The 13,745-nt window shown below is 44.7% G+C and overlaps 1 protein-coding gene across 2 annotated transcripts; it reads right to left on the reverse strand.

Moving 5' to 3' along the window:
* Nucleotides 1–3,469: 3,469 nt before the first annotated feature.
* Nucleotides 3,470–11,688, reverse strand: IQCF3 (IQ motif containing F3). Of its 2 annotated transcripts, none has more exons than XM_070575170.1 (3): nucleotides 10,760–10,877; nucleotides 10,549–10,593; nucleotides 3,470–3,986 (listed from the first exon to the last, which is right to left on the reverse strand). In XM_070575170.1, the coding sequence occupies exons 1-3, from the start codon at nucleotides 10,775–10,777 to the stop codon at nucleotides 3,534–3,536; spliced, it is 516 nt and encodes a 171-aa protein (XP_070431271.1). In that variant the 5' UTR covers nucleotides 10,778–10,877; the 3' UTR covers nucleotides 3,470–3,533. The 2 variants fall into 2 exon arrangements, with proteins under 2 accessions (XP_070431271.1, XP_008508664.1); XM_008510442.2 differs by lacking the exon at nucleotides 3,470–3,986 and adding an exon at nucleotides 9,352–9,804 and having other exon boundaries at nucleotides 10,760–11,688.
* Nucleotides 11,689–13,745: the final 2,057 nt, after the last annotated feature.

Consider the following 13,745-nt stretch of genomic DNA (forward strand, 5'->3'; position numbering starts at 1 on the left):
GGTTCACACTCAGGCCATTCTGAATCTAGGCAATTAGCTGATTTACTCATTAATCCACAGGATTTTCCCTTTTCACCACACTACACAGGATTACAAGAATGTTCTGGTCTCCTGGGTGCATTAAATGAGAGACACATCCATATTTATTGTCAAGAATTCCATAGGCACCCTTTCTGTCAAGTTTCCAATTCAAAACCCATTTTTGAAAATCACTTCCTGAAAAGCAGCTCACGTTAAATTCAATCTCTTTAAAGTGTTTATTACTTTGTTGAAGTCTCCTACTTTTTTGCTATCTGCCTTAGCAAACTGACTTAAGTGAAAATGGGGGTTTATTGGCTTTTAAAACTAGGAATTCCCATTGTATAGCTAGTGGTAGCTTCAGGTATGGCTGGATCCAGAGGCCCAAAAGAATCCTTAAGACTTAGTCTCTCTCTTTCTCTCTTTTGGCTCTATTTTCTCCTGTGTTGTTTCCATTCTCTGAAAGCTATTTCCGTGTCATGTCCCCCAGCAGCTCTGTTTTCATAATCCTTATGGTTAGAAATCCCAGTAGTTCCAACACAGTGCCAGAACTGAGTCTCACTGACCTGGCTTGTATCTTGTGCTCATCCCTGAACCAATCACTTTGGCCATATGTATAAAGATTCTGATATTCCTCTAAGCAGTTGCACACCCTAGGCTGAGCTTGGGTTAATTAAGTGCCTCCGTTACCCAGGAGCATTCACGTGGGCCTTCTGTGGGGCTTCTCCAGCCCATCTTTGTGGAGCTATTAGGGATAAGGGGTAATCAGGGTTTAGAAGAGCAGAGCTGTGTCTGAGGATTGGCAGGTTAAATTTTAATGATCTCTGCCAGCAATTTAAAGCTCCCATAACCCAGTGAATCAGAGAAAGAGATAGAAGGAGACATGACATTATAAGATGTATAGATAGAGGGGAGCAGAGACTGAGGGAGAAAGACACTGAGGAACATAAAGAGATAGTTATAGACATGGTGAAAGGCAAAATTATGAGAGATAGACAGAAACAGTGACAGAGAGACAGAGATAAAGACCAAAAGCCATGGATAGCAGTCCACAAAGACGAAATGGAGAGACAAAAATAGAGCTTCCTTCCACTACCCAGTACATGCACATACACACACGCACATGGAAGCATTGCCAGAGAGAAATAATAATTCAAAGAGGCTGAGAACAACATATCTATTGGGTATGAGGGATCTGGGATGGTTGTATGAGAGATTCACTCAGGGATAGTGGGACAGCTGTTTCTAAGGAGTAGGATTTGAACCACAGTGAAATCAGAAATCCAAGGCCTGGATAGAATTGTGTATATTCACTACATAACTATTTGTTGAAACAATAAAAAGATGACAACTCAATTTTAAAATTTTTGAAAACTTATGTAGACTTTTCTCCAAAGAGATATACAAATGACTAACAAGTACATAAAGATGCCCACATTATTTGTCTTCAGGGAAATGCACATAAAACTGCAATTGAGATACCCCTTCCCACCTACTAAGTTGGCTAGAATTTTTAAAAATAGTAAATAACAAATGTTGGCAAGGATATATAAAAGTTTGAACACTTGTACCTTGTTGGTGAGAATGTAAAACGGTGTAACCGCTAAATATTCATAGCATCATTATTCACAACAGCCAAAAGGTGCCAACAATCCAAATGTCTATCAACGTATGAGTGGATAAACAAAAAGTGACATTTCCGTACAAGGATATATTATTCAGGTATAAAAAGCAACGAAGTACTGATGCATGCTGCGATGTGAATGACCCTTGAAACCATCATGAGAAGTGAAAGAAACCAGACACAAAATACTGTATGATTCCATTGATAAGAAAAGTCCACACTAGGCAAATTCATGGAGACAGAATGCAGATTGGTGGTAGCCAATGGCTGGAGGAGTGGTTACTGAGAGTGATTGGGTAATGGGAATGGAGTTGTCTTTTAGGATGATAAAAATGTTTTAGAACTTGATATAAATGATAGTGGTTGCTTAACACCGTGAATGTACTAAATGCTACTGAATTGATACCCTTATGTTAATGCTTACCAGTATGTGGTAAATCTAAACACGGTTATGTGAATTTCACTTACCATATATATGTCTCGTGTTCTTTTATGTGATGGTCAGTCAGGTGTGGCCACAAGAGAATAGGAGAGACACAAGAAAACAAAGTTTATTACACTCATAGGTCCTAGAGAGGAGGTCACCGCGTGTCACGCAGGGTCACAGGGGAAGCATCAGGTTTTGGTCAGTTGGCAGAAGACAGGAGTGAGAAAAGAGCTTTTGCCATGGCCATTACTGGAGTGGGAAAGGCAAGGCAGGGCAGGGTGAACAGTTTAGGATTGGCTAGTTTGAGTAATTTCGGTGAGCTCTAAGCTAGAGGGGTGGTCCCCAGATGCCAGGCACCTGGTCCTGGAACGATTAGGGCAGCCGAGTATTGCCTCCTGAGGTGTACAGGCCCGAGAGAGGGGGTGTGGCTCCAGATCGGTTAGTCTTCAAATCCACGGCATGCACCAGGCTGCGTCCTTTGATTCAGGACTAAGACTAAGAATTGGCTTAGTCTTTATGGGAAAGGACAGCCTCTCCCAAGCCAGAAAGGGATTTTGTTTTTAAGATGTCAAAACATCATAATACACAGAAAATAAAAACTGTACACAATAACGTGTTGAAAAAGAGAAAGAGAGAATCTACTGTTCTGGGTCCTGGGAACACAGCACTGAACCCAGAGTCCCTGCTCTCCTGGAGCTCACCCTCCAGTAAGGGGAGCAGAAAATAGAAATTGAGGGCAGATAACCGGGCAGGGATGAAGACTTTGAAAACAGCAGAGTCAGGAGCCAGAGCATGCAGTAGTGGGGAGGGAAAGCTATTTCAATGAGACGGTCAAAGAAGGCCTCCCTGAGAAGGGAGCCTGGAGCAGAGACAAACCTGAATGGAGTGAGAGCTCCATCTGGAAGAAGACAATCCAAGGCGAGGAGGCAGCAGGTGCAAAGTGCTGAGATGGGAGCGTGCTGGGGATGTCTGATAACAGCAGAGCAGTCAGGAGGACTGGGAGGATGCGATGCCCAGGGCCAGACCACCCAGACTTATGTAGACCTGGGGAGGGCTTTTCAAATCTTCTAATTAAATGGGAAGTCACTGAAGCATTAAGAGCATCTATGACACAGGCCTCCATGTTGCCCAACTACAGGGGGCACCGTTTACATTGACCATGCTTGAAGGCTTCTCCCTGAAGTTGGCTGACTTGGCGGCCTTGCAACCCCAAGAGCTGAGAGAGTTGGCATCCCCAACTCTCTTACCCAGGGCAGACATGGCTAATCAATCACAGGCCCTGCTCATTCAACACGGGGATCTCAGAATGCTTCTCCACACCGGACCCCAGACTACCCCTGCTGCTTCCTCAGACCTGACCTGTGAGATGCTCAGTATCTGTCATTTTCCCGGACCCTTCGCTGAGACAAGGACCTCATGGAACTTGTCTGAGATCATGCTGACACAGGGCTGGAGCAGACCTGATCAGTTCTTTATTGGGAAGGGGATGCAGTCTGTAATGCGACAAATCTGTGACCCTAGAAAGATCTCAAGCTCGAGTTCCAGCTGGCTTGCAGTGAGTTCATAGCTACCATGGAAAAAGCCACGAGTATGGCAACTATGGCAACGCCAGTAAATCTGGATGATGCGGGCAGCGTGAAGCAAACGGCAGTAACGAAGGTGGATGCGCCACATGCGAACCCAGGACTGCAACTTGACTGCTGCCTGTGCTTGCAGCGCATGGCACAGTAGGGCCGCCCGCCGCCTCTTTTCCAGCAATTTCGCTATCGTCTGCCTCCACCACCGCTGAATGATCGAAGCTCTGAGCACCGCGTGCAGCAGGGTCCGGCGCACCAGGGCGCCCCGCCACCAGGCCTGGATCTTTATGGCTATTGGCTCATTGTCAGGAGGCTTCTTCATCTCTGGGGGACGGGGTTTCTAAGAAAAAGAAGGGACACACAGGAAATTTTCCCCACCCGTCTCCGACCCAGGGTGTGTCAGCAACGAGTCCTGATCCATTATCAACAATGGCCCCTTTTCAGAATTCAGGAGCACTGGGCAGGGGCATTGAGTGGATCAGAAGACCAGATAAGCATCCTGTCTCTGCCACTCTCTGCTTAATGGACTTGGTTCATGTTGCTTTCTGAGTCTCGGGGTCCTCATCTGAAACATGGGGCTCACCTGTCTTAGCTATCGCCAGGTTACATGGACCTGGTTGACCAGTCTAGAACAAGAACACCATGATCTGTGGGTCAAAGGGTTGTCATGTTCCACCTGGGCCTGACCACCTACCTGGGATGCATATCCTTTCCCTTCAAACCCCTCCTACAGGCTGGAGAAGTGGCATCCTTTGCTTGCCTTTCATGCCTGACTCCAGCTCCAATCCACAACCTACTGTCTCCCTCTGTAGATTCTGGTATTGGAAGTTTCTCTGCTCCACACAGTTCAGAATCTTTCTCATTTATTTCTCACTTTCCCTTCTTTTGGTTCTTTCCTCTTAAACTTCAGTTAGCACACATTCATGCATGCATTGTGCACACACACTCCCACACAATTCTAGACTTGGGTTTCCCTATATACTTGGCAATGCGTTCACCAAACACAACCCTCACCACACCTCTCCCCAACTTTGCATATTCTGACTCCTACTAGTCAGATTTCTCCCTACAACCAAGTCTCCATGTCTCAGTCACCCACCTTTCTCAGACGAAGAAGGAACTAGGAGAAAAGGAGAGCCAGAGATGAGTCAATCCCCATTCATTCCAGTTCTGGATAGGGCAGCCATTCATTCTGATTGCCCTGGGACATTCTCGGTTTATGATTATTGTTCCCAAGTAATAATTCATTGCACTGTCTTTCACTCACAAATGTATCCTGTCTTGGATGACAAATTCCATGATCATCCCATGCTATGGGCCACAGAGTAGACGACCCATCACTCCTGCGTGACTTGGGTCACAGACGTTGCAGGTTGGGATCTCTCTCAACTTTGAGGGCCTCCATAAACCTATCTTTGGTGGAGGTGGAGGCTCCTCTTTCTCTATTTTTTTCTCCTTCACTTTCTTTTTCATCAATTTGGCTTCATCAACATCTTTCTTTTTGATTTCATCCAACTGGCCATGCTTCTGTAATCAGAGTTTAGAGGGGAAAGGTATGGGTAGGTTGTTCTCTGTACAACTCTGTGCCAAATCTACCACATACTCAATCTCCTGGCTTGCCCAGAGACCCTAGATGTAGAACTCACATCCTGAATTAACTATGGAAATTCATCTTCCTTGCCTGCAACTTTGAGAGGACTTGCTCTCTCTTACACAGCATTGAATGCCCATGACTTGGAAATAGATGATTTGAATCCCCTCAGGTCTTCAACCCCCTAAATTTCCCATAGCTAGGATCTAGATAGGTCCGTTGCTTTTGAGTCTTTACTCTTCCTTGAGATCCACACAAATTGTTGCATGTCTCATTAATTCATTCCTTTTTACTGCTGAAGTAGTCCATGGTATGGATGTACCGCAATTTGTTCAGCCATTCACCTATCTGGGTTATTTCCACATTTTTGGCTATTATTCTACTATGAAATCTTTGTACAAGTTTTAGTTTGAACATATGCTTTCAACTCTCTTGGGTATATACCTAGGACTAGAATTGCTGAGTCATGTGGTAATTCTATATTTAATTTTTTGAGAGATCACCAAACTGTTTTCCATAGCAACTACTCCATTTTACATTCCTACCAGCAATCTGTGAGACATCCAGTTTCTCCAATCCTCACTATATGCTATATTGCAGATATTGCTGTATTGCAGAGATGAAGCCAACATTGTTTGCTGTTGGATTGATGTGGGAGGGAATGTGTAGAGCTAAGTAAAAGGGAGGATTCTGAGAAAAATTTGAAGCAAACAGATTGGGTGAATGGTCAAGGCACAAGGAAAAGCAAGTTTTGGACAGAAGCATGAGGCTTGGGGAATGAGAAGTCCAGTTTTTGTCACATGATGTTTGAAAAACCTACTGGGCATCCAAGTAAGATATCAAGTGGGAAGTTGTACTTTGAGGTATGAAATTCAGAGGAGGCATCAGGGATGGAGATATAGAGTTGAGTGGCATCAAGATGCAGCAGGTATTTAAAACCATGTGACTGGATGATACTATCTGAGAGTAAACATAGAAAGAGACTAAAAGAAGTTTTGGGATTGAGCACCTCATAGATTAGAGGCTGATCAATGGAGAAGCCATTGATAAGATTAAGAGCAGCCAGTGGAGAAAGAGGAAAAACAGGAGAGTGTGGTGTTCCTGAAGCCAAAAGGAGAGTGTTCAAATAGGAGAGAGTGGTTAACTCTGTAGTTTGATGCAGAGAAGATGACAAATGATAGGGCAGAGGACAGAGAATTGACCATTGGACTATGCAAGTTAGTTGGTGATTTTATATGGTATTAGCGTTTGTTGTTTAACAAACCACCCAACACATACAGGCTTAAAAAAACAACCATTTATTGAGCTCACAGTTTTGTGGAGTGACAATTTGGGCTAGGCTTATCTGGGTGATTCTTCTGTTCTTAGCTAGGCCCACTCAAATATACGTGGTTAGCTAGCAGGTGAGCTGGGGGCTGGTTGTGTAAGATGGTCTCATCAGAGATGGCACATCTCTGCTCCATGTAGTCTCTCACTCTACAGCAATAGTCTCCTTCTTCACATGGTAGATGGCTGTGCAAGATCTTTTGAAGTCTAGCTTTGCAACTGGCACAATATCACTTCCACTGTATACTATTGGCCAAAGAAAGTCACAGGAAGTCTAGATGCAGGAAGAGGTTAAGTAGCCTTCATCACTTGATCAATGGAGCTACAAAGTCACATTGCAAAGTAGCATGGATACAAAAAAGGAAGAAATTTTGGTCATTTTTTCAAACAGTCTCTCTCAATCAATACCCTTGACCAGTATAGTTTCTGTGGAATTGGGGGGAAGGGAGGCCCAACTGGAGTGAGTTTAGGAGAGAATGGGAGGAGTGGAAGCGAGACAGTGACAACATGTTTTGCTATGAGGAGATTCAAAGAACTGGAATAGGAGGTAGTCAAGGATGGACTTTTTAATGATGGGGGACACTTTGTATGCCAATGGGAATGATTTGGTGAAAAGATAGAAACTGATTTAGAGAAACAAATGAAATTACAGGATGATGTCATTATAAAGGCAAGAGGTGATAGCGGGCAAAAGAAAAAGAAGAGTACAAGATGAGCAAAGTGGAAGGGGTGGCCTCAAATAGGGCAAAGACAATTTATTTTAACTTGAGTAAGGCAACAAATGTGGTGCAAATGATGCTGAGATGGAGGATGAGATGGTAGGAAGACGGGGGTCCAGTCTGCTGCCATTTCCTTGGTTAAGTGTGTGGTGCCATCATCATTTGAGGTCAAGAGGAAAAGAGGGAGAATTGCCCATTTGAAAAGAGAGGAAATAATGTGAAATCTTCAGGTCAAAAAGCAAACTTACAGAAAAGTGTTTTGAGAAGTTTTTTCCAGCAGATCCTCAATATAAACCAAAGCCATGCAAAGTAGATATTTTTCTTCAGGGAAGCTCAGCTTTTCTGGTGCAGGATGAAGTAGGTGAAGGATTGGGTTCATCCAAAGGTGGAGAGAGAGAGGTCCAGTGGGGGTAAAACTGTAAGAGAATGCTCGACAGACAATGAATCTTAGCTGAGGACAAGGGATGACAACATGATGGCATGAAGGACATTAAACCATTGGTAAGGTCAGTCCTCGGGAGGTCCTAATTAGGACTGAAAAAACATTGGATTGATGCATAAGAATCAGTGACTCTAACACAAGGGTTGACAAAGTTTTTCTGTAAATGGCCATAGTATCTTAGGCTTGATATCCCTACAGTCTCTGTCATGACTACTCAACCGCAGGCCATAGTTTTCTGACCTCTGCCCTAAAGGATAGAAGGCAAAGTCAGAGACTAGGATGATTGAAATTAATATTGTTGCTATGGTCAGTTATGAGTGATGACAAGGACTAGGGCAATGCCACCCAAAGTGCATTGGCCTCTGAGATAAGTACAGAGGTTGAGAGTGAGCAATTAGAAACTTTTATAGCAAGTTGAAATAGTAGTGCCGGCCCGGTGGCACAGCGGCTAAGTGTGCACGTTCCACTTTGGTGGCCTGGGGTTCGCTGGTCCGGATCCCAGGTGTGGACATGACACCGCTTGGCAAGCCATTCTGTGGTAGGCGTCCCACATATAAAGTAGAGGAAGATGGGCACGGATGTTAGCTCAGGGCCAGTCTTCCTCAGCAAAAAGAGGAAGATTGGCAGCAGATGTTAGCTCAAGGCTAATCTTCCTCAAAACAGAAAAATGAAATAGTAATTTTATGTATGCTCAATCTAATAATTAAAAACAAACTTTAAATTCTGTATGCTTTTTCCATTTATTTTTCTCATAACTTATTTTTATTGTTTTACAAAAGAATTGCTCTATAATAGACTGGTCCCTGGAAAAAAAAGTCATTCCCCACAGACAGCTCAAGAAGCAATGGTCTATAGTTCTACCATAGGAGAGGGTTACTAAGATAGGATGGAAGTCAAAACCTCTGGAAGTGAGAGACAAGGCACTTGGGGGCATCAACCAGTCAATGTTGAAGTCACTAAAAATTGTGTCATTCATAAGGAGGAGGTGATATCAATGGGAGCCCTATTTGTGTTCAGCACCTTGGAGAAGCTGCTCCTGAGGAGGAAGGACAGAGGCAGGGCTGAGGTTCCTTAAAATCATAATATCTGCTATTTCCTAAAGAAAATAGCATCCTAGTTAGCATGGAGCTCGCAGAACTTTGTGTCCAGTCATCACTAAGGCCAGCCTCCTGTGCTTTCTCTGGGCTGCACTGCTCCCAGGAGAGCCAGACAAGTGCCTGACTTCTGTTTGGGGCTTGCCAAATAGGAAGCAAATGGGTGGAAGCCCCAGCTGGCCCCTGATGGCAAGCTGACAGAGCTTGGCCTCAGAGGCAACTCTCATAAGAGGAGGTGCCCACAGTCTTCAGGAATATAAAGCCCAGCCCCTCCCAATTGCAAGTTCAGGAGACAAGAATGGTGCTGGGGCTGGGGAATGGGACACCTGGCTTTGCATATATGAGGACAGCCTCAGGCAGCAGTTTCTGATTTGGATAGAGTCAGCGACATATGGCCACTGTCAGTCCAGAACAGGGGCCATAGCACGGAGCGGTGCAGGGGAGGCACCTGTATTGAAGTTTCTCCCCAAGTGGAAGAGGAGGGGCAGGGCCTGAATCCTTGGGGTCCCCATGAGTTACTGAGACACATAAGACCTGGTCAGACATTTATTGGGGCAGTGGAGCCAGTTCTCCACCCCGTAGTGCTTTTAGACTGATAGGATTTCAATGTGGAACTCCAACTGGTTGGAAGTGCCTTTGTATTGTGGTTGTAAAACATCATTGGTCTGGAAGTCGAAGCAGCAATTTGGAGCCTGGAGTATGCAGACAGCGTTGGACATTTGGCAGTAACGTTGATGGCACTGCCACATGCGAACCCAGGACTGGAGCTTGACCGCCGCCTGCTCCTGGATTATATAGGTCTTCAACAGGGCCTGATGATGCTTACGCACACACCTCCACGTGAGCGTTCTCCACCAGATCTGAATCATCCAGGCCCTGAGGGCAGCTACCAGTAGCGTTCTACGCACCAGGGTGCCACGCCACCAGGCCTGGATCTTCCCAGCTGCATTGGCTCTTGCTCTCTGGCGTTGTTTTGCAAGAAGCAGCTAACCAAGCAAAGCAGAAAACTCTCAGTGAATTTGTCACCATCAACCACAGCTCTGGTGTCTGCCACAAAAGAGCTCTGATCTTCTCTCTTAACAATCAGCCTTTCCCCTGATGGTTCTGAGAACCCAGGAGACCTGGTTGGGTTTTGCCTCCACTTCTGTCCTGTCTGTGGCCATGGACACATTTCCCTACCCTCTGAATTACAGTGCCCTTGTCTATAAAATGGGGATGTGCTTGCCCTGTGGTCTTCACAGGCTCATGGGACCAGTGGAAACACTTCCTGATCCAGAAGACGTGGCATGTGTGTGAGAAGGATGAGGACGAACCTCTGCATTTATGGCTTGCATCTCAGCCCAAAAGCCTGTGATGCTGCCTTCTGATGCCTCACGTTGTGCCATAGCCCCTTGGGGTTTTCCCCTCACCTCACTTGTTTGACTTTCACTACTATTTCTCAATCGCCCCTATATTCTTCTAGGTCCAGCTGCCCCTTCTCCAGCTTTCCAATTCCCACTCTGCTGTGCTCCAACTTCCATGTGGCCTGTTTGCATCCTGACTCCTCACCTCTCTATTATTCTCTCCTTACTTAACACAGATCACCCAGAATAGGGAGGGAATTTATGGGGAGAGGAAAGCAACACTGAGCTGACTCCTGAGGGACTAGAGATAGATCCCCCATTTCGAAGGACAATGGGGTCAGAGGGTCAATGCTTTGTGGTTCTCTCATGCTCCTGGGCACCACCTACCTTTTGCCTTTCTTTCTCTAGTGCATCATAATCTGGATCAGACTTCTGCAATCAGAATGTAGAGAGAAACCATGAGTGAGGACCAGCCTCTGTGTAAAGTCCCCACAGCCCCAGCCCCGCATTCTTTCCCTGGGTCCTTTGAAGTTGTCTGGTGCTTCCCTCTTCCATGGGGCAACACCCCACCCCTGGGGAGGAGGTGTCTAAGTCTTACACTGCAATTACTGCCCATGGTTTCAGGGCAGTGGTTTAGGTGTTCACACCCCTCCTGGTCCTAGCTCCATTGGCCTAGCAGAGGCAGGAAGGGCAGTGGAGGAAGAGATAGCCGTGATGTCACAAGGGCAACTATGACCCAGGGACCAGGTTCCCTTCTCCGTGCTCAAAGTAAGTGCAGAAGGAGGAAACATCTGCTCATTTCCCTCCTGCCAGGGATGGACCAGAGTCCTCAGTGGAACCACAGTCCCTGTGAGTATGTCCTGTCTCATGGGTGATCTCCAGTTTGGCCCACCCACAGGACTATCCTGTGATCAGCCACTGAGAAGAGCAGCTCATACGGTACAGAGGAAGTAGCATGGGCTCAGGCTGCTGCCTGGGCCCTCTTGCCTCTTCTTCAGTGGGTGGGAAAGTCCTTCTTCTAATGCGGATCAGTGGGAGTATGAAGGTTAAGCAGAAGGGGCCAAGGAAGGGTCAGGGTGGGGGTACATCAGGCAGTTTCTACTCTCTCCCCTCAGCTGCTGTAACTCCCTGTCCTTCTGTAGCTGTTTTGGTGGTGCTTAGCAAGACAATATATGTTCCTTAAAACAAAACAAGCCCTTCCATCCTGTGTCTGAAACTTAGGGCTGGAGGAATTTTCCAAACGTAAGTCATTATGTAGCAGATAGTGTCCTTGCCGTGGTAGACTCCTCTGGTGGCGACAGTGTCCATATTTTAAGGAATCAGCTAGTTATTCAGGCTTGCTTCCCAAACCAGCCAGCTTCTGGCTGTCCTCACCTCCATTTCCCAGCCACCTTCACTTCTCTTAATGAATGCTGTGTATGGCTCCCTGCAGATCTCCATGACACGCTGATGTGGGCTCTTCATTTCAAGGCATTATCTATCAATTTCCTACCAAGGAATATGAATGTTTAGCTTTCTGCCTCAACCCTGTTGACACAAATAATCCATAATCAATCTATAAATCAAAATTTGGGTGAGTTTATTATATGAGCCAGTTATGAGGACTATAGCCCAGGAGCTTCCTTCCCCAGGAAACACTCTAAGAAGTGGGGTGTACAGAGTGGTTATATACTGTCTTGGAACAAGGAACATACATCAAATATGACAGGAATATCCCTTTCACTACAGTCACAACATGCTTTGCTATCACAGCAGGTCAGTGGTCACAAGATAAACACAGCAGGCCAGTAATTAATCCTTGGTTTCTGGGAAGAAATGCTTATCTATAAAGAAATGCTGATACGTGGGGAGGCAAAACCCCTTTCTTTAAGGGCATCATTCCCCACTTTGGGACATTGTGAAGGTTTAAAGCAGATGTACAATGCATACTCAACAGGCTATGTTAGGCCTTTCTGGAAAAATAAGGTCAGGCCAAGTGAGTTTTAAAACAAATGGCTTCCTCATATACTCCAAGACATCTTATTGCTTTTCATTTATTCGTCATCCCAAACGACCCTGCTTTTTCTCCCTTCATCTTCCCATGGGGTTATTTGCAATTTAGGTCTGACAATAATTCAGGCTTTCCATTATCATGACTGTGCAAGTGCTGCTGATAGCCGTGCCATGGAGCACACTCGGATTTCCTTGCTTTTTCCACACAACTTCATAAAAGCTTTTCATTATGAAAATGTTTAAATGTATACAAAACTTGATAATAGATAATGGCTCCATATGTACTCATGACCCAACAGAATCTGTTTTTCTCCTCTCTTCTCCACCGATGAATTGATTTCTAAGTCACCTCCAGTGATTCTCTACAGCAGACAGTACTGTGAGAAGCATCCTCCTGTGTGTCTCTGTGCAGCCACGGGAGGCGTTCTCCAGGGGATACATGCTGGGTGGCTAGCTGAATCATAGGACAGGTGGCTCCTCTATGCCCCTAAATCCTGAAAGATTGCTCTCCACAGTGGCAGCACCAGTCTAACCTCTGTCAATCACTTCCTAATTTTTCCTGAACTGAAAGATGTAAAGTGGTGTCACTTTGCTGTTTTAATTTGCATTTCTGACTATAGACTTGAGCCGAGTGTGATTTTTTTAAATTGAAGTCATAATGGCTTATAACATTGTGAAGTTTCAGGTGCACATTGTTATTCATCAGTTTCTGTATAAACTGCATCATACTCATCACCAATAGTCTAATTTTTACCCGTCACCATATATATGTGCCTTGATTCCAATAATCCATAACCAATCTATAAATGAAAATTTGGGTTAATTCTGAGCCAAAGTGTGAGAGCCATAGCCTGGGGTCTTCCTTCCCCAAGGAAGGAAGGGCACCGGAGCAGTGGGATGTACAGAGTGGTTATATGCCCTCAAACAGCGCTTTTTTCTCAGGATTGCTTTGGCTATTTGGGGTCATTTTTGTTCCATGTGAATTTTGGGATTCTTTGTTCTATTTCTGTGAAGAATGTCATTGGGATTCTGATTGAGATTGCATTTAATCTGTAGATTGCTTTAGGCAGTACAGACATTTTAACTATGTTTATTCTTCCAATCCATGAGCATGGAATATCATTCTATTTCTTTATATCTTCTTCAATTTCTTTTCAGTAAGGTCTTATAGTTTTGAGTGTATAGGTCTTTCACCTCCTTGGTTAAATTTATTCCTAGATATTTTATTCTTTTTGTTGTGATTGTAAATGGGATTACATTCTTGACTTCTATTTCTGCTAGTTCATTGTTAGTGTATAGAAATGCAACTGATTTTTTAAGTTGATTTTACCCTGCAACTTTTATGTAGTTGTTGACTATTTCAAATAGTTTTCTGATGGATGCTTTAGGCCTTCTATATATAGGATCATATAGTCTGCAAACAGTGAGTGTTTCATTTCTTCCTTCCAATTTGGATCCTTTTTATTTCTTTTTCTTGTCTAATTGTTCTGGCCAAAATCTCCAGTGCTATGTTGATACTGGCACCCTTGTCTTATTCCTGTTCTCAGAGGGATGACTTTTCATTTTTCACCGTTAAGTATGATGTTGGCTGT

Source organism: Equus przewalskii, chromosome 15 (genome assembly GCF_037783145.1).
Source record: "Equus przewalskii isolate Varuska chromosome 15, EquPr2, whole genome shotgun sequence".
In the NCBI taxonomy this organism is placed as follows: Eukaryota; Metazoa; Chordata; class Mammalia; order Perissodactyla; family Equidae; genus Equus; species Equus przewalskii.

Bases quoted from the DNA above. Each gene is read 5' to 3' on its own strand.
- IQCF3 (XM_070575170.1), bottom strand. The intron at 3,987-10,548 runs GTAGGTGGTGCC...TCTTTTTCTTAG, and splicing joins TAGAGAAAGAAAGGCAAAAG to AAACCCCGTCCCCCAGAGAT.